This window comes from Ornithorhynchus anatinus, chromosome X1 (genome assembly GCF_004115215.2).
Source record: "Ornithorhynchus anatinus isolate Pmale09 chromosome X1, mOrnAna1.pri.v4, whole genome shotgun sequence".
NCBI classification, from domain to species: Eukaryota; Metazoa; Chordata; class Mammalia; order Monotremata; family Ornithorhynchidae; genus Ornithorhynchus; species Ornithorhynchus anatinus.
The window spans coordinates 96,702,913-96,727,514 of record NC_041749.1 but is presented as its reverse complement, the minus strand read 5'-3'; the positions used below and the strand labels follow the sequence as shown (position 1 = coordinate 96,727,514).

The 24,602-nt window shown below is 45.5% G+C and overlaps 1 protein-coding gene, 1 long non-coding RNA gene and 1 other non-coding gene across 6 annotated transcripts in view; 2 read left to right on the top strand and 1 right to left on the bottom strand.

The window, feature by feature from the left end:
- Nucleotides 1–243: 243 nt before the first annotated feature.
- LOC114806645 lies at nucleotides 244–12,033 on the top strand. 2 transcript variants are annotated; one of them, XR_003754709.1, is made up of 3 exons: nucleotides 244–410; nucleotides 9,028–9,120; nucleotides 11,892–12,033. It is a non-coding gene; the product is annotated as an uncharacterized LOC114806645 (long non-coding RNA). The 2 variants fall into 2 exon arrangements; XR_005659517.1 differs by lacking the exon at nucleotides 11,892–12,033 and having other exon boundaries at nucleotides 9,028–9,518.
- Nucleotides 12,034–16,379: 4,346 nt separating this feature from the next.
- LOC114807140 lies at nucleotides 16,380–16,517 on the top strand. The gene has a single exon (XR_003755193.1). It is a non-coding gene; the product is annotated as a small nucleolar RNA SNORA7 (small nucleolar RNA).
- An 898-nt stretch (nucleotides 16,518–17,415) lies between these two features.
- Nucleotides 17,416–24,602, bottom strand: part of SUMF1 (sulfatase modifying factor 1) — an 87,783-nt gene continuing 80,596 nt past the window's right edge. For all 3 annotated transcript variants that reach the window (XM_029051112.2, XM_039910232.1, XM_039910231.1), the window contains one exon: nucleotides 17,416–19,145. In XM_029051112.2, coding sequence (XP_028906945.1) covers nucleotides 19,035–19,145 — 111 coding nt within the window. In that variant the 3' untranslated portion in view covers nucleotides 17,416–19,034. The remainder of the gene's footprint in view (nucleotides 19,146–24,602) is intronic.

Sequence of the window (24,602 nt, the reverse complement as noted above, 5' to 3'; positions counted from 1 at the left end):
CAACCATCTCCTCAAAGTTCAGCCACAGTCGTCCTCATCCCCTTGCAATCTAATGACTAGGCAGCAAAAGATTATGGTTTCACTATTATAAAGGCTATTATAAACGCTTCCCAGAAAATGAGGTTAGGGAAGCAGGTTTTTAAGCCCGTTCAGTCGCCGAGTCCTGACCTAAACCTCGTTTCCTGTTGCAGCCTTCAGGTGCTACTCCGCTTTCTATTCTATTCTATTCTATTCTATACAATTAGCTCCTTGCCGCCCTGGGAACTGCCCGACCGACTCGCGCCGCTCTGCGGAGGAGGAAGCGGACGGTGCTTCTGGGATGCTGCCTCCCCTGACCTTCGGGCAGGTTTGCAGAGGGTGCCTCCCAAGCGCTCAAGTAGAAGCCTCCCAAGTACAGTGCTCTGCACACAGTAAGTGCTCAGTAAATACGATTGAATGAATGCCAAACCGGGACCCAAAAGACTGCAACGGGGATGCCAATAGCCAACTTACCTCGGGACCATCTGGCAGGGCAGATTATTTTTTAGCGGCAAACCCTACGGGACCTAGACTCTGAGTTTGTCGTGGGCAGGGAACGTTTCCGCCAATTCCGTTGTGTTTTATTCTCCCAAGTGCTGAGTATATTGCTCTGTTAATAGTAAGTGCTCGACAAATGCCATTGGTTCATTCATTGATAGACCTCAACATTCCTCTTTTCTAGGGTCTATGGATCTTCTAGAATTCTAGACTGTAAGCCCGGTGTGGGCAGGGATTGTCTCTTTATTGTTGACTTGTACTTTCCAAGCGCTTAGTACAGTGCTCTGCACACTGTAAGTGCTCGGTGAATACAACTAAATGAATGAATGAATTATAGCTCATAAAGCCATAAGGGCTCATAGCCCCAGAGCTCTTCAGATGGGGAACAAATTAATGGCTGAAATGAAAGGTTTAAATGAACTGTACTAGTTCCGATGGGGAAAAGATGATCCTCCAGAACAAACATGGGCTGGTAAAACCTTGGAGAGCTCAAATAGAGATCTTTGTTTCTTCTTGAGTAGCACGCTAAAGGTAACAGAAATCACAGCACCCTCATTGACGGTGAATTGTACCAAGTGTCTGCTCTGTGCGAGGTCGCACTACTTGATGCACAAAAGGAGAAATGAGAGAAGTATGCCCACAAAACTGACCTGCAAATCCCCGAATAACTCACTGAAGGTAACAGAAGATAAGCTAGCGCCAAAAACGGTGAATTGTACCGAGCGGTGTCTGCTTTGTGCAAGGTCACTCTACCCAATGCTGAGGAGAGGACACAAAAGGAGAAATGACGGAAGCACACACACTACTGACCTGTAAATCTCCACTGCCTGAATTCACCTTCACCCTGCCCCGCTCCCCTTGGCCTCCCCCTTACTCTACCCAGAGTCCCCCACAATGATTTCAGAAGAACATCCTTTATCTAAAACTTTAGATGTTAAGGAGGCACAGCAGACTTTTTTATGGTATTTGTTAAGTCCTGGACTAAGAGCTAGGGTGGATATAAGCAAATCAGGTTGGACACAGTCCACATCCCACGGGCTCACAGTCTCCAACCCCATTTTACAGATGAGGTAACTGAGGCACAGAGAAGTAGAGTGACTTTCCCAAGGTCACACAGCAGACAAGTGGAGGAGTTGGGATTAGAACCCATGACCTTCTGACTCTCAGGCCCATGCTTCTATCCACTATCCCATGCTGTTTCTTGCATGATTTTTGCTGCTTGTCAGATACAGAAAAAGTTTAGGAAAACACCCCGTGACATCTAAACCAAAGAGCTACACTGCGATAGAATTGAGTGTCGTCACTGATTCTGCTTCTTACCCAGCGCACTGCCTGATAAGACACAGGACAGGCAGGCCACAATGAAGAAAAGCAAATCAAGAAGGAGTGCACCTTCTTTGAGGAGGCCAACAGACAGCACGGCACTAATTTGGCATCACGATTCAGACCAAATTTATGCCCAGCTGTCTTTATTGCTGGGAAACCTGGATCCAACAATATGTCACATTCAGCAGTTCCACCAATGCCACTTGTCTGCAATGCTCAATATCAACTGGCAAGTCAGGACCACAGACAGTAAGGACCTGGAACCAATCAACCAAACAATCACTGGTATTTATTGAGCGCTTACTGTGTGCGGAGCACTGTATAAGTGCTTGGGAGAATACAGTCCAGCAGAGTTGGTAGACACGTTCCCTGCCCACAAGGAGCTTAGAGTCTAGAGGGGGAGAGAGAGGTTACTATAAATAAAGAAATCACAGATCGGTACCTAAGTGCTGTGGGGCTGAGGGAGGGAGGGATGGATAAAGGGTGCGAATCCAAGTGCGAGGGCGATGTAGAACGGGAATGGGAAACAAAACTGAAACATTCTTATCACATCTTCCCTAGAGGGCATGTGTGAGGAGAATGGACATTCAAATACCTGCTTTATGATAAGCTGGAAAGGGCTAACCCATATGTAGGTTGGAAGGAAGAAATGCTTTAAATATACAGTGAGACCTAGCTTCCAACTATGAGGCACTGCCAAGGACAGTTGGGACAGAAGCAGAAGTCAAATCAGCTTGTCAAAACGGCATGGCCTAGTGGAAAGAGCAGGGGCCCAGCTCCACAGCTTGCCTGCTGCGTGACCTTGGGAAAGTCACTTCATGTCTCTGTGCCTCAGTTCCCTCATCTGGAAAATGGGTATTAAGACTATGAGCCCTATGTGGGACAGGGACTGTGTTCAACCGGATTATCTTGTATCTACCCCAGAGCTTAGAACAGTGCCTGGCACATAGTAAGCACTTAACAAATATCAGTATTATTATTATAATCATAATAATACAAATACTTGTGTTATTTGGTTATATGTTAAGCTCCTACTATGTGCCACACACCGTACTAAGTGCTGGGCTAGATATAAGATCATCATGTCAGGCACATTCCCTGTGAGGCAGTTAGAAATAGGGTACTGCCTTCAGGAACATCACCACAAAGAGGGCCAAAATGGCAAACCCCCCACAACAACCCCCAAAACTCCACAGTGGGTAGCAAATGCAGTGTGACACAGGGCAATTTTTACATACCTACAATGAGGAAGAGATTGGTTTTGCTAGTACCCATTAAGCACTTGCTATAGGGAAGCAGCGTGGCTTAATGGAAAGAGCACAGGCTTGGGAGTCAGAGGTCGTGGGTTCTAATCCCGCCTCCACCACTTATCACCTATGTGACTGGGGGCAAGTCACTTCACTTCTCGGTGCCTCAGTGACCTCATCTGTAAAATGGGGATGAAGACTGTGAGCCCCACATGGGACAACCCGATTACCTTGTTTCTACCCCAGCACTTAGAACAAGCCCGTCAAACGGCAGGGACTGTCTCTGTTGCCGACTTGTTCATTCCAAGTGCTTAGTACAGTGCTCTGCACATAGTAAGCGCTCAATAAATACTATTGAATGAATGAATGAACAATGCTTTGTACATAGCAAGCACTTAACAAATACCATTATTATTATTATTATGTACATATCTGTAATTTATTTACAAGCCTGTCTCCCCATCTAGACTGTAAGTCTCCCCGTCTAGATTGTAAGCCCCTTACAGGCAGGGATCATGTCTCCCAATCCGCACTCTCCCCAGCACTTAGTACGTCCCTTTGCTCAATAAATACCATTTATTGATTGATCGATTGGTTCGCTTGCAGAGACGGATCAAAATCTCACCATCAGTGGCATCGACTCCAAACTCAAGGGAGCTTTTAAAATTTGATTTATACTTGGAAGTATACGGTGTGCGTATAGTATAGGTTTTTGGGGGTGAGCAGTACACTCCTGAATAGAGTTAGGCAAACCACCAGGTTGTCACTCAATGCGTCATCGTCGTCGTCCTCTGCTCTCAATAAATCACGACAGCTGGACGTGTCCGTGAAAGCACAGATTGGCCGTTCCACCTACTTAACAGAGAGGAAGTACTTACTGAGAGAATCAGGCGGCCAATCATACTGACTGAGTGCTTATTGTGAGCAGAGCACTGTACTAAGCGCTTGGGAGAGTACAATAGAACAATATAACAGAAACATTCCCCGCCCACGACAAGCTTACAGCCTAGAGGATGAGTTTACAGTTTGGAGGGATCCACAGAAGCAGCGGCGGAAGCAGCGCGGCTTAGTGGAAAGAGCCCGGGCTTGGGAGTCGGAGGTCATGGGTTCTAATCCCTTCACCACTTGTCTGCTGTGTGACCTTGGGCAAGCCACTTAACTTGTCTGGGCCTCAGCGACCTAATCTGTAAAACGGGATTAAAAATGTGAGCCCCCCGTGGGACAATCTGTTTACCCTGAATCTACCCCAGTGCTTAGAACAGTGCTCGGCACATAGTAAGTGCTTAACAAATACTATTATTATTATTACTTGAGGGTCAAAGGAAGGCAGGACTGTGGCAGCATGCCTGTTCTGGCCTGAATTATTTCAAAGGGGATGCTGTTCATTTATTAATTTTTTATTTATTTATTTTTGGGGGGTGGGGGGGCGCACACGGGGCTCCTTTCGGCACTGAACCAAGCTGCCCCTCATTGGCGTGTGTTTCGAGGAGCAGACCTGGCCATGATACCCGATGAGTGTGGCATCGGTTCCCAACTAAATGAATCCCAAACAACCAGATGGCTTCCAGTCAGCCAGTCAATCCTATTTATTGAGCACTTACTGTGTGCAGAGCACTGTACCAAGTGCTCGGGGGAGTGCAGTATAACAATGAATAGACCCATTCCTGGCCCACAAGGAGCTTACGGTCTAGAGGGGGAGACAGACATTAATATGAAGAAATAAATTACAGATAGGAACATAAACACTGAGGGTCTGGGAGGGGGGCGGTGCTATCGGCTCTCCAGTTAGCCAGCATTCACTCACTCAATCGTATTTATTGAGCGCTTATTGTGTGCAGAGCACTGTTCTAAGCGCTTGGAAGAGTACAATCCAACTGAATTAGCAGAACATGTTCCTGGCCCATAATGAGCTTATCCCTGAATTTATTTAAAAATATGGAATCTGAAGTCCAGAGAGGACTCCCAACACCACCCTAGCAGTGGCCAAGCTGGGTCTAGTTAGTCAGTTATGGAACTTAATAAGTACAGTGCTAAGCACTGGGGTAAGCAGCATGGCGTAGTGGATAGAGCTTGAGCCTGGGAGTCAGAAAGTCATGGGTCCTAATCCCAGCACTGCCACTTGTCTGCTGTGTGACCTTGGGCAAGACACTTCACTTCTCTGGGCCTCAGTTACCTCATCTGTAAAATGGGAATTTGCACCCATTATTCACCCCACCCTCAGCCCCCCAGGACTTATGTACATATCCACAATTTATTTATTTATTTGTAATAATGTCTGTCTTCCCCTCTAGATTATAAACTCCTTGTGGGCAAGGAACATGTCTACCAACTCTGTTATGAAGTACTCTCCCAAAAGCTTAGTACAGTGCTCTGCACTCAGTAAGTACTCAATAAATGATTGATTGAAAAACATTTTCAACAATGATATCCAATGACTTGTAATATATTGCAAGAGTTTGAGGTGTTAAGAAAGTTTTAACAGCACTTGCCTCCTGTTATAATCTATGAGCCAACTGCCTAACTCCCTACATATAGAGATTCTAATAACTTGAGAGTTCTATCTGCTATGAAGACGTCTAGAGGGCAGAATTAATTATTATTATGGTATTTGTTAAGCGCTTACTATGTGCCAAGCACTGTTCTAATCTGTGGGGTAGATACAAGGTTATCAGGTTGTCCCATGTGGAGCTCACAGTCTCAATCCCCATTTTACAGATGAGGTAACTGAGGCACAGAGAAGTTAAGTGACTTGCCCAAGATGACACAGCACACAAGTGATGGAGCCGGGATTAGAACCCATGACCTCTGGCTCCCAAGCCTGTGCTCTTGCCACTAGGCCATGCTGCTTCTCTTAATAATGATGGCATTTGTTAAGCGCTTACTATGTGAAAAGTACTGTTCCAAGCGCTGTGGGGGGGAAACAAGGTGATCAGGTTGTCCCACGTGGGGCTCACAGTCTTAATCCCCATTTTACAGATGGGGTAACGGAGGCACAGAGATGTTAAGTGACTTGCCCAAAGTCACACAGCTGACAAGTGGCTGAGCCAGGATTTGAACCCATGACTTCTGACTCCCAAGCCCGTGCTCTTCCCACTGAGCCACGCTGCTTCCATAATAAATATGTACAAATATACACAAGTGCTGTGGGGAGGGGAAGAGGGTAGAGCAGAGGGAGGGGGTAGGGGGAATGGGAATGGGAGGAGGAGCAGAGGGAAAGGAAGGGCTCAGCCATGGAAGGCCTCCAGGAGGAGGTGAGCGCTCAACCCCCATTTTACAGATGAGGTAACTGAGGCCCAGAGACGTGAAGTCACTTGCCCGAGGTCACACAGCAGCCAAGAGGCAGAGCTGGGATTAGAACCCATGACCTTCTGACTCCCAGGCCAGTGCTCTATCCACTGTGCCATGCTCAACAAATACCACACTTTCTCTTTCAATAAACCACAGAATTTATCTAGTTAATTTGGGCCTCCCAAAATACAGATATAATCAGGTATCTAAATACTCCCGATGCATAGTCTTCTTGAATTCAGGTCGACACACATTTTTAGGTTGCAATTATCCAGGTAATTATCCAGATGATTAGCAAATGTCACTCATGCTTGGCCCTATTTATGAAAGTACAAAGCTACACAATCCCCTTAGTAATGTTTATGTAGTCAAGGGCTTAGGCTCAATAAACTCTGGGGAAAACAACTTTGTGTTTCTAGGCAATTAAAAAAGTCAGTTTCATTGCTACTGCACCTTTCACCCTAAATAGGGATCAGAATGGAAAACAATAACTCTCAAATTCTAATAATAATAATGATAATAGTGCTTACTATGTACTAGACTAGCGCCTTGCGGGTTGGGAATGTGTCTACCAACTCTGCTGTATTGTATTCACCCAAGCGCTCAGTACAGTGCTCTGCACACAGGAAGCACTCAGTAGATCCGATCGATTGACCTACCGAACCCTGTACTAAGCACTGGGGCAGATACGATACAAGATAATAATAATAATTAATAATAATAACTATGGTATTTGTGAAGCACTTACTATGTGCCAAACACTGCTCTAACCACTGGGGTAGATATAAGGTAAGCAGGTTGTCCCACGTGAGGCTCACAGTCTTAATCCCCTTTTACAGATGAGGTAACTGAGGTACAGAGAAGTTAAGGGACTTGCCCAGAGTCACACAGCAGACAAATGGCGGAACTAGGATTAGAACCCACGACCTCTGATCAGACACAGTCCCTGTGCCACCTGAGGCCCGCGGTCTACGAAGGAAGGAGATTACTGCTAAACCAAAGTGATTTGTATTCTGGTGGCACCAGGACGTTTCCAGAACTGGTGGTCCAAGCCCACATTCCGGCACTAAAAGTTTGAATTTGCTAGGCAACTGGGACCAACAGACCGATCAACCAATCAATGGCATTTATTGAGTGCTTACTGTGCACAGAGCACTCTACTAAATGTCTGAGAGAGTACAATACAGTAGAGTGGAAAACTCCATCCCTGCTCAAGAGGAATTCACAGTCTAGAGGGGGAGGCAGACAGGAAAAGAAATTAGGGATAGGAGAAAGAGTAGAATAGAAGGATAGGTACATAAATGCGGTGGGCCTGGAGTAAATATCAAAATGCAGAAGGGTCACCCAGACGGTTGCATAGGCAATTATGACGGGAGTGAAGACTGAGGATTTTTGGAAACCACTTGATTACTTGATGGATTGATTACTTGATTACATCCCCTCCAAGAGGCCTTCCCCAACTAAGCCCCCATTTCCTCTTCTCCCATTCCCTTCTGCGTCTCCCTTGAACTTGGATTTGCACTCTTTGTTCACCCCTCCCTCAGCTCCACAGCTCTTAAATGCATATCTGTAATTTATCTATTTATAGATACCATACAGTGCTCTGCACACAGTAAGCACTCAATAAATGCAGCGTAGCTTAGTGGAAAGAGCGTGGGCTTGGGAGTCAGAAGTCGTGGGTTCTAATCCCGGTTCCGCCACTTGTCTGCTGTGTGACCTTGGGCAAGTCACTTAACTTCTCTGTGCCTCAGTTACCTCATCTGTAAAAATGGGGATTAAAAAACGTGAGCCCCAGGTGGGACAATCTGATTACCCTGTATCTACCCCAGCGCTTAGAACAGTGCTCTGCACATAGTAAGCGCTTAACAAATACCATAATTATTATCATAACTATCGATTGACAGATTGATTGGAGCTATCATCCAGCATTTTTCTTTTGGGTAGCATGCAGTTCCTCCGGCATGACTCTTCCCATGTGTCTGCCTCTTACGTAGTCCTCTGAATTTTCTTAATGGAGGGTGAAGGGGGAGTGTCTTTCCAATTGATTTGGTGGCTTGACTTTTCTCCTCTTCTCACTGACAGATGCTCCCACAATTAAGAACTAATTGAGTGGTCTTGTTACTTACAGATGAAGACAAACCTCTTATTCATTAAAGATTTTTAAGACGTGTGTTATAACACTCGTGAATAAAACCCATAGTTCTCTGTCAATCTTTGGTTGCCTAAGAACGATTGATGTGCCTTGTTCACAACATGCAAATGTTAGGTCACCTTAGGGACCTAAAGAGTTCAGAATTGATTGAAATGTTCAAACCACCCCTGAAATTGGGACTTATGAATCAACATTCATTTTGTTCGCAGCAGGTTTTCCGGGAAAGCATTTTATGAACTAAGCTCAAGCTTATGGAATTCTCCCACACCCTTTCGAGAAGGCTGCTCAGTATGCTTGATGCAGCCCATCGTGGATTTTCCTTACTTTTTTTTTCCCAGCCCTATCTTATTTCTCCTTTATCTATCAGCTGGATTCCTTTAATGTACTTCCGCTTGGTACAACTTAGAAGATACAGTGCCTGGCATATAGTAAGTGCTTAACAAATACCATAATTATAATGATTAAGATAAATTACCTTTTGATTTCCATTATTTTCAGCAGATGAATGTTTCCCTGCTTAAAAAAAAGGCTTTCCTGGAACATAATCACTTTGCAAACAGAGGAAGTACCTGTGATGGAAGAAAAGGAAAGGTGAGCAAAACATACTGTACTGAAGTTACTACTCATGACCCTGAGGGTTGTTTTTTTTTTAGTAAGAGCAGCTGCTCTGGGAACTTTCCCAAGTGTGATCTAGAGAGTTTAAATGGAAGATTTACTGACACCAGAATCCCGGCGGCACCAGCGGACGAAGTCAACTGGTCTTTAAATGGACATCTCTCCGCTTCGCCCACACATAAAAACTAATCTCATAATCAGTCTTGAAAATGTGTTGCTGGACAGAAAGTGGGAAGGACTTTCAGGGGCTTGGACTTTCCTCTCACCACTGCATGAGAAGTAATCCTTGCTGGTACTTTATATGTTCTCTGTCACTTTTCCAGTGCCTACACTCCTCTGAACACAATGGGTACTTAATAAATACTTGATGTTGACGATGGAATTCCTCATGAGAAACTACTTCACAATGGCATGAGCAGGGTATGGTTGGGTGGGCCAAAATTTTAGAGCCCGTTTCATTGTTCATCTGGCCTGAACCCAACAGATAGCAACAAACTGCCCGGTTCCAGTCTATTACCCTCCCCTCTGCCCCTGCTTAAAAAAAAAAAAATAAGGCCAAGTCCAACAGGAGCACAGTGGGGTGGGATTCCAGGAGGCAAAGATGGAAAGGGGCAGTGAATGAGACGGCAGAAAGACAGAACAGATGGAGGCAGGGGAGAAGACGTGACAGTCACTGAGTCAATGTGGCTACGCTCTGCCGCCGTCCAATCTCTGGGCCGAAGTGGTGGCTTCCCCTTCTGCCACCCCGGCCAAAAGGGAACCCTTAATTAGGTTCAAGCAGCCTGGCCTAGTGGCAAGAACAAGGCTTGAGAGTCAGGGGACGTGGGTTCTAATCCCGGATCTGGTTTCTAAAACTAGCTTCGCCACTTGTCTGCTGTGCCGCCTTGGGCAAGTCTCTTAACTTCTCTGTGCCTCAAACACCTATGTCAAATGGGGATTAAGACTGTGGGCCCCATGTGGGTCAGGGACCGTGTCCAACCTAACTTGTATCTATCCCATTGCTTAGCACAGTGCTTGGCAAATAGTAAGCGCTTAACAAATACCATCACCATTATTATTATTAGGGTCCCATCCCCAGGCTTTCCCCAGTTAAGCCCTCTTTTCCCCTGCTCACTCTCCCTTCTGCATTATCTATGCACGCCAATATGTGACCTTTGGGCACTTGACATTCGCCCGACCTGCAACTCCACAGTACTTATGTACATATCTTTAAATTATAAAAAAAAAATAATAGTACTTGTTAAGCACTTACTATGTGCCCAGCACTGTTCTAAGCACTAGGGTAGATACAAGTAATAAGGTTGGACACAGTCCCTGTCCCACATGGGGTTCACAGTCTCAATCCCCATTTTACAGACGAGGTCACTGAGGCCCAGAGAAGTGAACTGACTTGCCCAAGGTCACACGACAGACAAGTGGCAGAGCCTGGATTAGAACCCATGACCTTCTGACTCCCAGGCCCATGCTCTATCCACTATGCTGTCCTGCTTCTCAATGTAAATAGTAATTATATATTAATTAGTTATTTATTCCTACTAATGTCTGTCTCCCCCTCTAGACTGTAAGCTTGTTATGGGCAGGGAACATATCTGCTAATTCTATTTTTTGTACTCCCTTCAAACCTGTTGCCTTCATAACCCCAACCCCTGCGTGGCCTAGTGAGAAGCAACATTGCCTAGTGGATCGAGCACAGGCTTGGGTGGTAGAAGGACTTTGCTTCTAAAACTAGCTCTGCCTTGGGGAAGTCATTTCACTTCTCCGTGCCTCAATTCCTTCTTCTGTAAAATGGAGATTAAGACCCTGAGCCCCATGTAGGACATGGACTGTGTCCAACCTGATTAGCTTGTATCTACCCCAGTGCCTAGTGCAGTGCCTGGCACATAGTTAGTACTTAACAAATACCTTTTTTTTAAAAAAAAAAAAAAAAAAGAAGCAGCAGCAAACACTTCTAAGGAAGCCTGAAACAGAAACAATGGGAATTAACTCATTCAGGCCCAAACCCAGTCCCCAGAGATACAAAGTTAGACCCCCTCCCACATGTTCATGCCTCTGCATCTAGGTATTCATTTTCCTCCCAGACACTGCTGAGGCTGTTCTTAGCTCAGCTGTGGTTGGGACCGTGGAAAGGAGACATAGGGCAGAAGACAAAGAAAAGGGATCGGCACGACAACCAGAAGGTCGGACAGATAGGCCCTCCTACCCAGTGGTTAAAGCAGCCCTGCCAACCTCGCTTTGAGTCTAAAACCAGTCTACGTACTGGGTCGAGCCAAAGCTGAGGGACTTCTTTATTTTAATAGCCATGGGAAATAAAGCTTAAACTGTACAAATCCCTCTAAGACGGTAAGTTTGTTGTGGGCAGGGAATGTGTGTGTTATATTGTCATGTTGTGCTCTCCCAAATGCTTAGTTCAGTGCTCCACACACAGTAAGCGCCCAATAAATACAATAGATTGACTGAACAGAGTTGGTAGACACGGTCTCAGCCCACGATGGGTTATCTGCCATAACGATAGATGGTGCCGGCACATTTCTAGACTCCCAGCACACAGTAATCACTCAGTAAATACATTGATTGGATGAGTGAAATTCCAATTCCCTAACAGAACTCATAAAAATAAGGAAAGTGCATGAATCGTGGAATCTCAGAGCTACCTTAGTTGATCTTGAAAGATCACCAGATCCGGCTCCCTGCCTTCAGGAGGCATATTATTATCATGGGCCAGATATTTGCCTACTTCTTTCTTAAAGCCCTGCAGGAAGGACCTACCTCCCAACCAGAAGATTATTTTCATCGTATTGAGCTCTCTCAAGTGCTTAGTACAGGGCTCTGCACTCTGGACTCTCTGCGGGATCCAGTGTGGTGTCCAGAAGGGGACATACTTCTCAGAGTCTCACCTGGTCAGACCACAAAGGAAGGGTGAGTACCACTCTTACATCCCATAATCAATCGATGGTATTTATTGAGTTTTCACTGTGTGCTGAGCACTGTACTAAGCACTTGGGAGAGTTGGACACTACAGAGTCGGTAGACACATTCCCGGCCCACCATACTCCTAAGGAATTCCAGTGCTAAGTTGGCTATTTAAAGAGTGCCAATATATTGCTGTCTCCTTCAGTTTCTGATCAACTATGACCCTCATTTCCAGTATAAATAATAACCAATATATTTGTTAAGCACTCACTACGTGCCAAGCACTGTAGCAAGCGCTGTGGAGGATACTGTATAGGCAGATCAGAGACCGTCCCTGTCTAAAATGGAAGGCAGACCAGGTACTGAATTCCCATTTTACAGATGAGGAAGCTGAGACACAGAGGAGTTGTCACTTGCCCAAAATCCCACAGCAGGCAAGAGACAGAGACAGGACTAGAACTCAGCTCCTCTGACTCCCACTTTCCACTAGGCCATGCTGTTTGGGCCTAGTCTCTCCCCCTGTAGTCTTTGCCTTATCTTTCACCTTTAAGGGCACTACGACACCCTTGTCCGCATCGAATTTCATCCCGGTTTTCACAGCGTAGCTTGAATCCCTGCCCCGCAGAGAAGCAGCAGGGCGGTGATTAAGATGGTGAGCCCCACATGGGACAGGGACCGTGTCCAACCTGATTTGCTTGTATCTACCCCAGTGCTTAGTACAGTGCCCGGCACAAAGTAAGCGCTTAACAAATACCGATTAATTCAGTGTAAATTGAAGACCACCAGCCCTCATCAGACTGTGTTGTGTAGGACACCACTCTACACATGCTTGTTCCCCCACCTAGTTTGGCTGAAAAGCAGCGTGGCCTAGTGGGAAGAGTAGAGGCTTGGGAGTCAGAGGAACTGGGTTCTAATTCTGGCTCTGCCACTTACCCGGCACCCTAAACAGCAGAGTCAGAAGGCTAGTGCCCTTCCATTAGATACATTTTTTGGATGACCTTAATGGAATTAAGAGGAAGACTGCTGAATTGCAAATGATTATACTCAGTCTAAAATGGGGAGAGACAACACATAGAGAAGTTCAAAAGTCAAAAAAAAAAGCACTTATGAAGTCCATAACATGAAATAGGAAGGAACTTAAGTTACAGTTGAAATCAGCTAATAGCCCTTCTGAGGTACCAGGAATGCTCAGGAGTTCAAATGGTCAAGTTTTTCCCAACAATCTAAGTGGATTAAGGGCCAGCTCTTCTCCAAACTCCTTTTAGTCATAGGGGTGCAGTGTCTTTCCCACAAATGGCAAACCCAAAGGGGAGAGAAGGGAAAGGGTTTAGGGCTCAGGTCTGACCTCAGATCCTGGGACCATTAGTGTTGAGGGAGGTCCGGGAGCACATGGCTGGCTCCCCCCCATTGCCCCATGGGCCTAGGAGTCCAAAGAGCTGGGTTCTAATCTCAGCTCCGCCACTTACCTGCTGCGTGACTTTGGGCAAAACAGTTAACATCGCTGTGCTTCAGTTTCCTCATCTGTAAAATCCATCAATTATTGGAATTTACTGAGCACTTACTATGTGCAGAGCACTGTACTATGTGGTCAGGAGAGTATGATACAACAGAATTAGTAGACACGTTCCCTGCCCATAATGAGTGTAAAATGCAGATTCAACACCTGTTCTCCCTTCCCCTTAGACCGTGAGCCCAATGTGGGACAGAGACTGTGTCCAACCTGATTAACTCATGCCTACCCCAGCTCTTAGAGTAGGGCTTGGCCCATAGTAATGCTCAACGGATGCCACAATTATTATTATTATTATTTTATAATTTTATAATTTATTATGTGCTGGATGTAGATAACTTTTGGGTCTCTAACAAAGGAATTGCTTGCTTTTAAGGTTTCCTCTGTCTCCTCCAGTCCGGGACCATCAGCAACTTCTGCAGGGGGCTTCCAGGGTAGAGCACTGAGCTACTTTCAGCACAGAGCAAGGCCATGACCCTGTCTCCAGGCAGTCTCCACAGAAACCATTACATATACATTTGCATCTATTTTCTTCTTAAAGATAGGGAAGGAGGCTCCATCCTCCCTCTCATCTTGTCCCACTATCTCACGGGCCTTGTGGGCAGGAAGTTCATTCTTAGGTCCTGCTAAATACCCCTGAAGATTTAAATCTAATCCCTGTGGCCTGTCCTCAGTGAAGGTGGCGAGTATAATAATAATAATTATTATGGTATTTGTTAAGTGCTTACTATGTGCCAAGTACTGTTCTAAGCGATACAAGGGAGATACAAGGAGATACAAGGTAATCAGGTTGTCCCACGTGGGGTTTACAGTCTTAATCCCCATTTTACAGATGAGGTAACTGAGGCACAGAGAGGTTAAGTGACTTGCCCAAAGTCACACAGCTGACAGGTGGCAGAGCAGCATTAGAACCCATGACCTCTGACTCCCAAGACCACGCTCTTGCCACTGAGCCACGCTGCATCAGTATCTGACTCTGATCCTACTTCAGATACTGGAAGCGATTAGCTCACCTTTTTTTTTTCTTTCCCCCTCAGCTAATTGCTTTCACCAGGTCTCATGGGTCCTATTTGCTAACCCTTTAATTTTTCTCACTTCAAAATCATCCTTTAAGATCTCCCCCTCCCTCCAGTTGAGGTGCTCCAAATTGGATACTACTCCAGTAAAGAAACCATCCAGTCCTAAGGAGGGTGTGAAATGAACAGGAGAAAAATTTCCCTTAAAATACTTGTGTCTAAAATTAGGACTAAAAATTCACAACAGTATTATGGCCCAAAGGAATTAGCCCAAACTTAAAAAGAACCAAACTGGAGCAGGACTATTGAAATTGTATGGGCTTGACTTTTTTTTTTTAAAAAAAAAAAAAAAGCATCAAGCCACAAAACAACCAAAAACACCAATCGAGGTTAAGTTTAGAAACTTCTACTTCCATTTCCCTCCTGAGACTGACTCAGCTGTTCCTATAGAAGGCCACAAAGGAAAAATGTGAGAATCCCATGTTATCTACGATGCTATCTTTTTTCTTTTCAGGACCAATTTGAATGTACAGGTACCATATTGTACTTTCCAAGCGCTTAGTCCAGTGCTCTGCACACAGTAAGCGCTCAATAAATACAAATGAATGAATGAATGCACAAAATACACATGTAACCGTTAATGGGATCCATTCCAGCTTGCTGTGTTTGAGATGAAGTGAAGAAAAGATCATCTTTTAAAATGCTGACTCCTTCCTCTGTATCCCCTTTCCGTCACCAAGTTCTCTGCCCTCGGGACTAAATCTATAATTCCAATTATAATTGGATCCATAGCACCATCCTGCCCCTCTGCCTTTGGAAATTCGAATGGTCCTTTTTCCACACGCACACCCTCCCTCAAATAAAAATAACATCTGGTAAGTATTTTGACTGGTTGGAAGTGCGGGATATGGAAAAGTGGTGCAATACTGTCAAGGCCCTTCTCCATTGGCAACAGACCCAATGACGTAGGTGACTCTTATCAGTGCCGACAGCATGCGGGTTGTGACTTTGTTCTCAGTTTTCCCCCCAGGTGTTTGATTTACACCCCATTTAGGTACATGCCATGTTGAAAAGCATCTTTTGGGTAAAGCAAACAAGCAGCTCCCATGACCCTATCACCCAGAGAAGCAGGATCACCCTGCCTGCTGTGATCTGAAACCGCAAGGCCACTGGCTGATTTTCAGGCAATCATTTCTTGAAGGTCATTACCGTTTTGGGGCAGAACAGAACCTCTGACAGAGTAGGAAAATCCCCACACTCATTATTAATCCCTTGAATTTTCCTATCCCTAACGGGCCCCAGCTTTTGCCAGGCACTGTAGCATTTTCTCGCTTTATGACTTACCTGAATGCAGCTTACGTTGGTTTTTTTAAATTAAAAATTACATAACCAACCTAGTAATTGAATCACACATTCGAGAGGCAGGGATTACTCAGGGCTAATGCCAGTTCTCCACTGGAGGTCCAGTGGGTTAATGTATTAAATGTTTAAACCAGCTTGGAATTCAATAAACGGTCAGCCTTCGTGTACGGTTGCCATCTCTAGACACAACAAAGGTACGTTCCTTGGCAACTTTCAATGGGTAAGACTTCAAGGGTAAAAGGAATCCAAGAGACAGGAAATACTTTTGGGGTTCTTCCTGCCTGACTTTCACTACCTATGTGAAAGAGTCAACTCAACCCCAAAAGAAGCAACTCAGTGATCGAGGGGCCGATCTTCCAGTTTATGTATTAACTAGAACAGTGCTCTGCACATAGTAAGCGCTGAACAAATACCAACATCATTATTAGTCTTCTTATATCCTCTCAGGATCGCACCTGGAGAGTTTCCAGTTCCCTAACAGTCTCGGCTGTGGGAGGGAGAGTCAAGCAGAGGCCTACCCATTCCATTCCTAGCTTGGCCAGTGGCTAGCGAGTGGAAGGCGACCTGCTACAAGTCAAAACTCACCTGCGCTGGGCGGCAGCGGCACGGGAGAGAGTCGAGGGCGGAGACTCGAGTTTGCTGCGCAGAAGAAGGCAATGGTAAACCGCTTCTATATTTTTACCAAGGAATCTCTATGGAGACACTACCAGAACGATTGCAGATGGAGGTGGGGCGTTCTGGGAGAGATGTGTCCATCGAGTTGTTATGGGTCGGAGATGACTCGACAGCATAAGACAAGTCTCCTTACCCCTCCTAATAATGTCCGTCTTACACTACTTCACTGCTTTGAGGCATCTCTTTGACAGTAGCCCAAGAACAGGAGAGAATATAAAATGTCAGTTGGGCATTTTGCTGCTAGTCTGAGGTTCAAGTATATATTCTGGGCTATAGACTATAAGCTCGTTCTGGGCAAGGAACATTTCTGCTAATTCTGTTGTACTGTACTCTCCCCAGCACTTAGTAGTGTGCTCTGCACATAGTAAACACTCAATAAATACCATTGATTGATATACTTAACACCCACAGAGTGCACCGTTTCAGTGGTAGTTTCTACTGCGTTTAGATCAGGGAAGTTTCTAAAATAGCATTAACGGCTCTCATGAGAGAGGCTCCACAGAAAATTCTTGTCTGTGAACCTCAAGGGAACTGATATTTCTGCTTGGTCATTGGTAACTCTGTTATACTGTACTCTCCCAAGCACTTAGTAGTCAATAAATACTACTGATTGGTGAAAATTGAGACTCCCTCCATCCCACTTAGTACACAGGTCACACTCACTTTTTAAAGTATTCCTAAAAATGAAGGGTTTGTCATTGAGATATTGGTGAAAAGAGAGTAGATGGTATTTTTCCTCTAAGGTAGGTGGTGACAATTCAATCCATTTTAGAAGAAACAGCAAGACAGCCATAAGCATTTAGTATCCTTACATTTTGCCATTTAATATTTATTCAAAGATTTTCCATTAAAACCTCTCCCAAGAAAATAGACAGTAGATGCACATTTCTCCCCCCGACCAAACCAACACACTGAGACTGTGAGCTCGTTGTGGGCAGGAAACGTGTTTACCAACTCTGTCATATGGATTCTCCCAAGCACTTAGTACACAGTGCTCTGCATGCAGTAAGCGCTCAATAAATACACCTGATTGATTGATTGACTTAGGCCCGATCATCACCCAGTTTTTATTTCACCATCTGATTTTAAATTAAGGAACAAAAATCCCGCGAGTGAGGCAGGATGCAGCGAGACCTTTGCAGGCAGACAGATGGAACCAGAGGAGCTCCCCTTTTAGAGTGTAAACTCATTATGGGCAGGGAATGTGTCTGTTATACTGTACTCTCCCAAGCCCTTAGAACGATGCTCTGCACAGAGTAAGTGCTCAGTAAATACGACTGAGAGACCACCCACCTCGGTCCAAGCTGCCCAAGGTCAAACAAGATGAACGGAGTTTCTTTTCCCCTCAAAAATGGAATGGAAGGGTTCAGACTCAAAGCAGGCTTGGAATCAAATCAAAAGGTGATAGTGGAATGAGGAATAATTCATGGTGGGTAGACCTGCCTCTTGGGGAAATAAATCTCATTAAACCATTTAAATACTGAAGCTAATAGATATGCGTGAGCTAATTTCCAACACAAAGACCTTCTAGCCAAAGAATGAAATTGAAAGAAGCTTTTCTTTAGAAGTCAACAAAACAGAAGTGAATACAGGAATTGATAATGGTAAAGTCCTCATTAGGTCAAAAGGGAGTCTAATTTGAAACAACTGCTCCAGCTCGACCATTTGGATGCCCTATTTTCTTTAATAAAAATAGCAGATCATTCAAATCTAGTTTATTCAAAGGGTTTTTTTCCTAGTTCATTTCAAAATAACGAGGTTTTACCGCACACCTCAATTTCACATATTCTCAAAAGTAGAGGGTCATTTTCTATAATTGCCTCTCTGCATTCTAGGCACTTAATGTTTAAAAAATAAAGCACTGCAGAATGAGTCCACAGTTATTTCTGTAAATTCAAGGTTTAGAGAACGCTGATACACTGTGCCACCCTGGATTCATCAGTAGAGTGTACTGGACTTTCATTTTCTTGGAAAAGTGCTACGTGAATATAAAATCCCATTTTCCCCTCTCGCTACTGGGGGGTGCAACCAGAGGCGACTCTTATTTACATGATAAACATCCTCCACGTTTCATTTATGTTAAAACATTTCAGCTTAAAAATAATCTGTTTCCTTGTTGAGGACTGGAGAGAGTTCATTTTTAAAAGAAGTCTCCAAAATAGAAATCATAATCACGTCCAAAAATGTTACAAGACAAAACACACAATCGACAAACATCTCCACATCAGCCACTGGGTTTGCTTTAGCCGGCAAATTCTCAGTAGCCTAAATTCCCATCCTATTTGGCATCCTGTTTCACAAGAAACCTGGTGGCTTTCAAGTTTTTTGGTGGGAAGCCAGAATTCCGGCAAAGCACCACATCGCTCTTGCCGGTCGGCCTCCAGACACTCCTCTGTTGCCACCACAAGGGGAAGCTCTCATCCAGACTCGGGCAGGCGGTCGGCAGCACAACGGAATCCCAGGTTGGAAGCTGAGCTGTCGGGTGTGTTCTGGCTGCGGGCTGCACAGCGGTACCTGTAGCAGTAGGACTGGGAGGAGGAAAAAGATAGAGAGAATTGTTTGCAGGGGGAGAGCGTGGGGGGGAGGGGGGAGGTGTGTGGGTGTATGTGTCCAGGAGGAGGGGAGGAAGATGGCTTTGCATCTTCCCCTCCTCTCTTGGTGACCGTGAGACTGGGGGAGGGGAGAGAAGTGTGGCAGGAGCCTCCTAGAAATCTGGCATTTTCATTCTAGAAGCCCACAGGCTGAATGCTGAAGGGCCAAAACTGAGCCGGTGCTATTCAAAATGCTCCGTCCCCAGACAGGAAGACCCAATATGGAAGGGAGCAAGAGCCAAGATTGAAGGGTGCTCAGTAGGCTGAAAATTGAGTCAGCCCAGTCCCAATTCCGGAACTTCTGTTCCTCTAGACTCTAAGCTCTCTGTGGGCAGGGAGCGTGTCTACCAACTCTGTTGTATTGTACTCTCCCAAGTGCTCAGTACAGTGCTCCGCGCACAGTAAGCACCCAATAATTACCATGGATCGACTGACTGGTGCATTTTCCAAGATTGTCCAGGATAGCCTACAAAAAGCTGGGCTGGTCCCAGTGATGCTGGGACAATTGCCCAACCTACAGCTAGGCCTCTAAGCTGGAGCTCTAGGGTGCCAGATGGCATATTTAAGACAACGCTAAGCGCAGAAGAAGTCCTAGCTACTTGCATGCACATCTGCAAATGATTTCAAAGTAGCAGAGCACTGACAGGCTCCTGCGCTTGACTATTTCTTACAGTTTATCGTACTTTTGAAGGTATTACAGATTTTCATTTCAGTAGATTATTTATTTTGCCATAATATATAAACACACTCAAATAAAAAAATGCAGCATGATACAAATACCCAGTTCTGTAATGCGAGAGCGGCACTCTCGGAGAACCTTGCGTTAGGAACACTCACACCGTAATAGTAATAATAACCATGGAATTTGTTAAGCGCTACGTGCCAGGCAGTGTACTAAGCACTGGGGTGGATACAAGCAAATCATGCTGGACACAGTCCCGGTCGAATGTGGGCTTCACAGTCTTAATGCCCATTTTATAGATGAGGTAATGAGGCACAGGGTAGTGACGAGACTTACCTAAGGTCTCACGGTGGACAAGTGGCAGAATCAGGATTAGAACCCATGACCTTCTGACTCCCAGGCCCGTACTTTATCCACTACGCCATGCTGCTTCCCTACTATGAGACCCTGCACCTGACATCATGCGCATAACCCTTTCTTCCAATCCCGAGTCATGCTATATCCAGACATGTACGGTCTGAAGAGTGTTCCCTAATTCTCCTCCGCATTCTATCTCAGAATGCATAGCGAAATTATGCATTCTGACAGAACAGAGTGCATGTGTGTACGCACTTGGAAGTGCCCCTTTTTTCCCCCTACTCATTCCTTCAATCGTATTTATTGAGTGCTTACTGTGGGCAGAGCACTGTGCTAAGCTCTTGGGAGAGTACAATATAACAAGCAGACACATTCCCTACCCACAACGACCTCTTTGTGAACAGGGACTGTATCACTTGGTTTTATACTTCTCAAGGACTCAGTATAGTGCTCTGAATCCAGTGGAAGCTCAATAAATGCTATGACTAATAATGGTAATACTAGTTATTAAATGTCTACTGTGTACAAAGCACTGTCCTAAGCACTGAGCAAAAGACATGCCGAGAAGTGGCGTGATCTAGTGGAAAGAGCATGGTTCTGGGTGTTAGAGAACCTGGATTCTAATCCTGGCTCTGCCACTTAGCTGCTGTGTGACCTTGGGCAAGTCACTTCATTTTTCTTGCCTCAGTTCCCTCATCTGCAAAATGAGGATTTGGTACCTGATCTCTCTCCTATTCAGGAGGTGAGCCCCACATGGGACCTGATTATCTCTTATACACCGCAGTGCTTAGTATAGTGCTTGGCAGTTAAATACCACAATAATAATAATTATTATTACACAGATGAGAATTAGACACAGTCACTGGCCCCGAAGGGGCTCACAATTTAACAATCAGGGTAATGGGGGCCCTGTGTCCTTTATGCACTTTAATACCCCAGCCCCACAGTAATAATAATAAATGTTGGTATTTGTTAAGCGCTCACTATGTGCAGAGCACTGTTCTAAGCGCCGGGGTAGATACAGGATCATCAGGTTATCCCACATGAGGCTCACAGTCTTAATCCCCATTTTACCCATGAGGTAACTGAGGCACAGAGAAGTTAAGTGACTTGCCCACAGTCATACAGCTGACAAGTGGCAGAGCCGGGATTCGAACCCATGACCGCTGACTCCCAAGCCCGTGCTCTCTTTCCACTGAGCCACGCTGCTTCTCATATCGCTAAATAATCCTACACTCCACTGTCTCCCCGATCCCTACTCTATTTAAATGTCCATCTCCCCCTGTAGACTGTAGCAAGGATCATGCCTATCAACTCTGTTGTACTTTCCCAAGCACTTAGTACAGTGCTCTGCACACAGTAAGAGCTCAATAAATACCACTGATTGATTGACTGAATATACTACTACTTCCAAATAATTGAATCTTTAGTAACTGGTCAAACAGCCAACAAAGTTCTGTTTTGTTTTCAGTCACCCTCTTTTCCCCTTAACTTTGCCTTTCCTGGTTAACCTTCACTGGCATTTTAGCTGTTTCAAAATGGTCAGAAAACAGGCAAGCTCTTTATAGACCAGCCAATGGATTTGTTTTCCCCTCTGAAACACGGGTGTGATCAGTGACCTCTCAACGAATACAGATTTGGGCTCTACACTAGCTGTTCAGTTCCTTCCTGTGCTAAAATCATTTAAATTTGGAGTGTTAAAACACTACCCTCCCAGCCCATGCTGAGAGGTTAAGTACAGGATTCGGATCCTGTGTTTGCCTGCTTTTTATAGGTCAGAGCTCTAATTTAACTCTGTCTGATGTCCCCAGAGAAGCATTCCAAACACATTTCCAATGGGAGAGCGACGCATACTGATAGAGGCCCAGTCTGGAAACTCTAAGGTACCATTAATGTTCGTGACCCAAGGTAAGTAAATCAATTGGAATTATTTTAATCAATCTCATTTATTGAGCGCTGACCGTGTGCAGGGCGCTGTACGAAGTGCTTGGGAGAAGACAATACAACAGAGTCAGTAGACATGTTCCCTGCCCACAACGAGCTTGCAGGGTAGATGGAGACACGGACATTAACATAAAGAAATAAATGAATTAGAGATCTATTTCAAGACCTTTTCATTTTAATGCCTACATACGTAGTTCACTGATCATTAAGTGTTAGCCATGGTCATAGGCATTATCATCCTCATCAAAAAGACATAAATGGCTTAATTTTGATCCCCGTCCCCCGCCACACCCCCCGCTTACGGTATCCGAGTCTCCCAGCACAATCTTACAACTTAAGTAGGCAAGCGCTTTGCAGCCACTTTAGCTGGTGGCTAAATAATCTGGTGCCATAAATAATGGCAAATAGACCATTCGGCTATTTGTCTTCTCTTCAGGTTCCCACATACTGTACTCCGAGTGAGCCTCCCAGTTCCCCGAACATTTATCACATTTCCGCAAAGTGCCCTAAAACACAATGAACAGGGTAGAGGAAGTAGCACCGGATCAACCTTGGTAGAAGAGATGTCAGGCTACAACTTGTCCAGTTCGGAGTAAATGCATACCTGCAGGGTGGGAAGAAACCTTGGAGAAAGAAACCCCTAAACCCTTTCCCAATAGAGATCTGCAATTCAGAAGGAAGGTGGAGCCAAGAAGAGACAAAATGGTGTTGCACAAGGCAGCAGGAAAGGTGACTGCACCTGATATATTTTGTGGGAGATTTTATCCTTTAGGATTAGGGGGGGGCATCCACACTGAGTATGTCTGTCAAGCTGCACCCACAGTTGAGGATTGTGATGTACTAGGACTGGCTCTTTTGGGAACAAAATGGCTTCCGGGCATCCGTGCACAGCACACTCTGTGGGATCAATGCTTATCTTTGCCCCCACAGCTTTCGGGGCAGGAAGTAGTTCCTGCCCTGCCCCTTCGAGCCAGAAAGGGGCTGAGGTTGAGCCCAGATAGCTGAGAGACGCCGTGGGGGAACCAAGTAGTTACCGAATGACCTCTTGGTATAGCTGACTTGGAGAACCTTCTATGGGCCTTCTGTGGAGTGATGAAATGGTAGGATAATAATAATTGTTACTCGCTTACTATGTGTCAAGCACTGTTGTAAGCGCTGGGGTAGATGCAAGTTCATCAGGTCAGAGGCAGTCCCTGTCCCACAAGGGGTTCCCAGTCTAAGTGGGAGGGAGAACTGGGATCGGTTCCCCCAGCTTGACAGATGAGGAAACTGAGGTCCCGAGAGGCCCAAGGTCACAGAACAGACAAGTGGAGAGAGCTGAGGCGGGGTGAGTGGGAAAAGTTAGGAAGCACTGACAAGCTGGGGCAGGACAGGAGACAGCCGAGAGGAGCAGGGAGCCAGGATGGGAAGGGATGAGAGGCAGCATGGCTTAGTGGAAAGAGCACGGGCTTGGGGGTCAGAGGACGTGGGTTTCAATCCCGGCTCTGCCACTTGGCTGTTGCGTGACCTCGGGCAAGCTACTTAACTTCTCTGTGCCTCGGTTACCTCATCTGTAAAATGGGGATGAAGACTGTGAGTCCCACGTGGGACAACCTGATTACCTTGTGTCTACCCCAGAGCTTAGAACAGTGCTTGGCACAGAGTAAGCACTTAACAGATACCATCATTATTATTATTATTCAGCAGGCGACCAAAGGACAGAGCTTGGGGCCAGAGGCACCAGGGAACTGGGTCAGAGGGGCGCTTGAGAAGCTGTGAGAAGGGAACCTGTCTACTAACTCTTTTATATTGTACTCTCCCAAGCGTTAAGTATAGTGCTCTGCACACAGGAAGCGCTTAATAAATAACACTGATTGATTGGATCAGAGACAGACCTTCAGGAGCAGCAGGGAGCGGAATTGGAGCAAGGGCTTGGAGAGTGCTGGATGGGCAAGAGGAAAAGAGATTCACCTGACTCTCCAATGTTTGCTAAGTCCCTGCCCAACAAAGTTTCCTACTGCTCCCAAGACATTTTATTGGAATATTTATATATTTTTCTTGGGGGGTGGGGGGGCGGCGGGGCGGGCCCGGTGGTGAGGAGCAGAGCCAATGAAAATTTCAAATATATTAACGTTGGGGCCAATTGTGATGTGGGGGGTGCTTGGGGTCTGAGGAATTAACAGACTGTGAGTCAAAGGGGCAGGGTGGTGGAGTAGTACCGAAAGAAGAGTCAGAGGTTATCCTCAGAGGACAGTCAGCACAGAAAGAGGAAAAAGATAAGGGGGGCTTCCCTCAGATAAGAAGGGCCCTCAACTGAAAAACAGCACCAGAGATAACCTTTGAGAAGACTGCACAGAATCCATGGGGGGTGGTAGGTGAAAGCAAAACCACATCTCCCCTCCCCACCCTCCCCCCAGCAACACACACACACA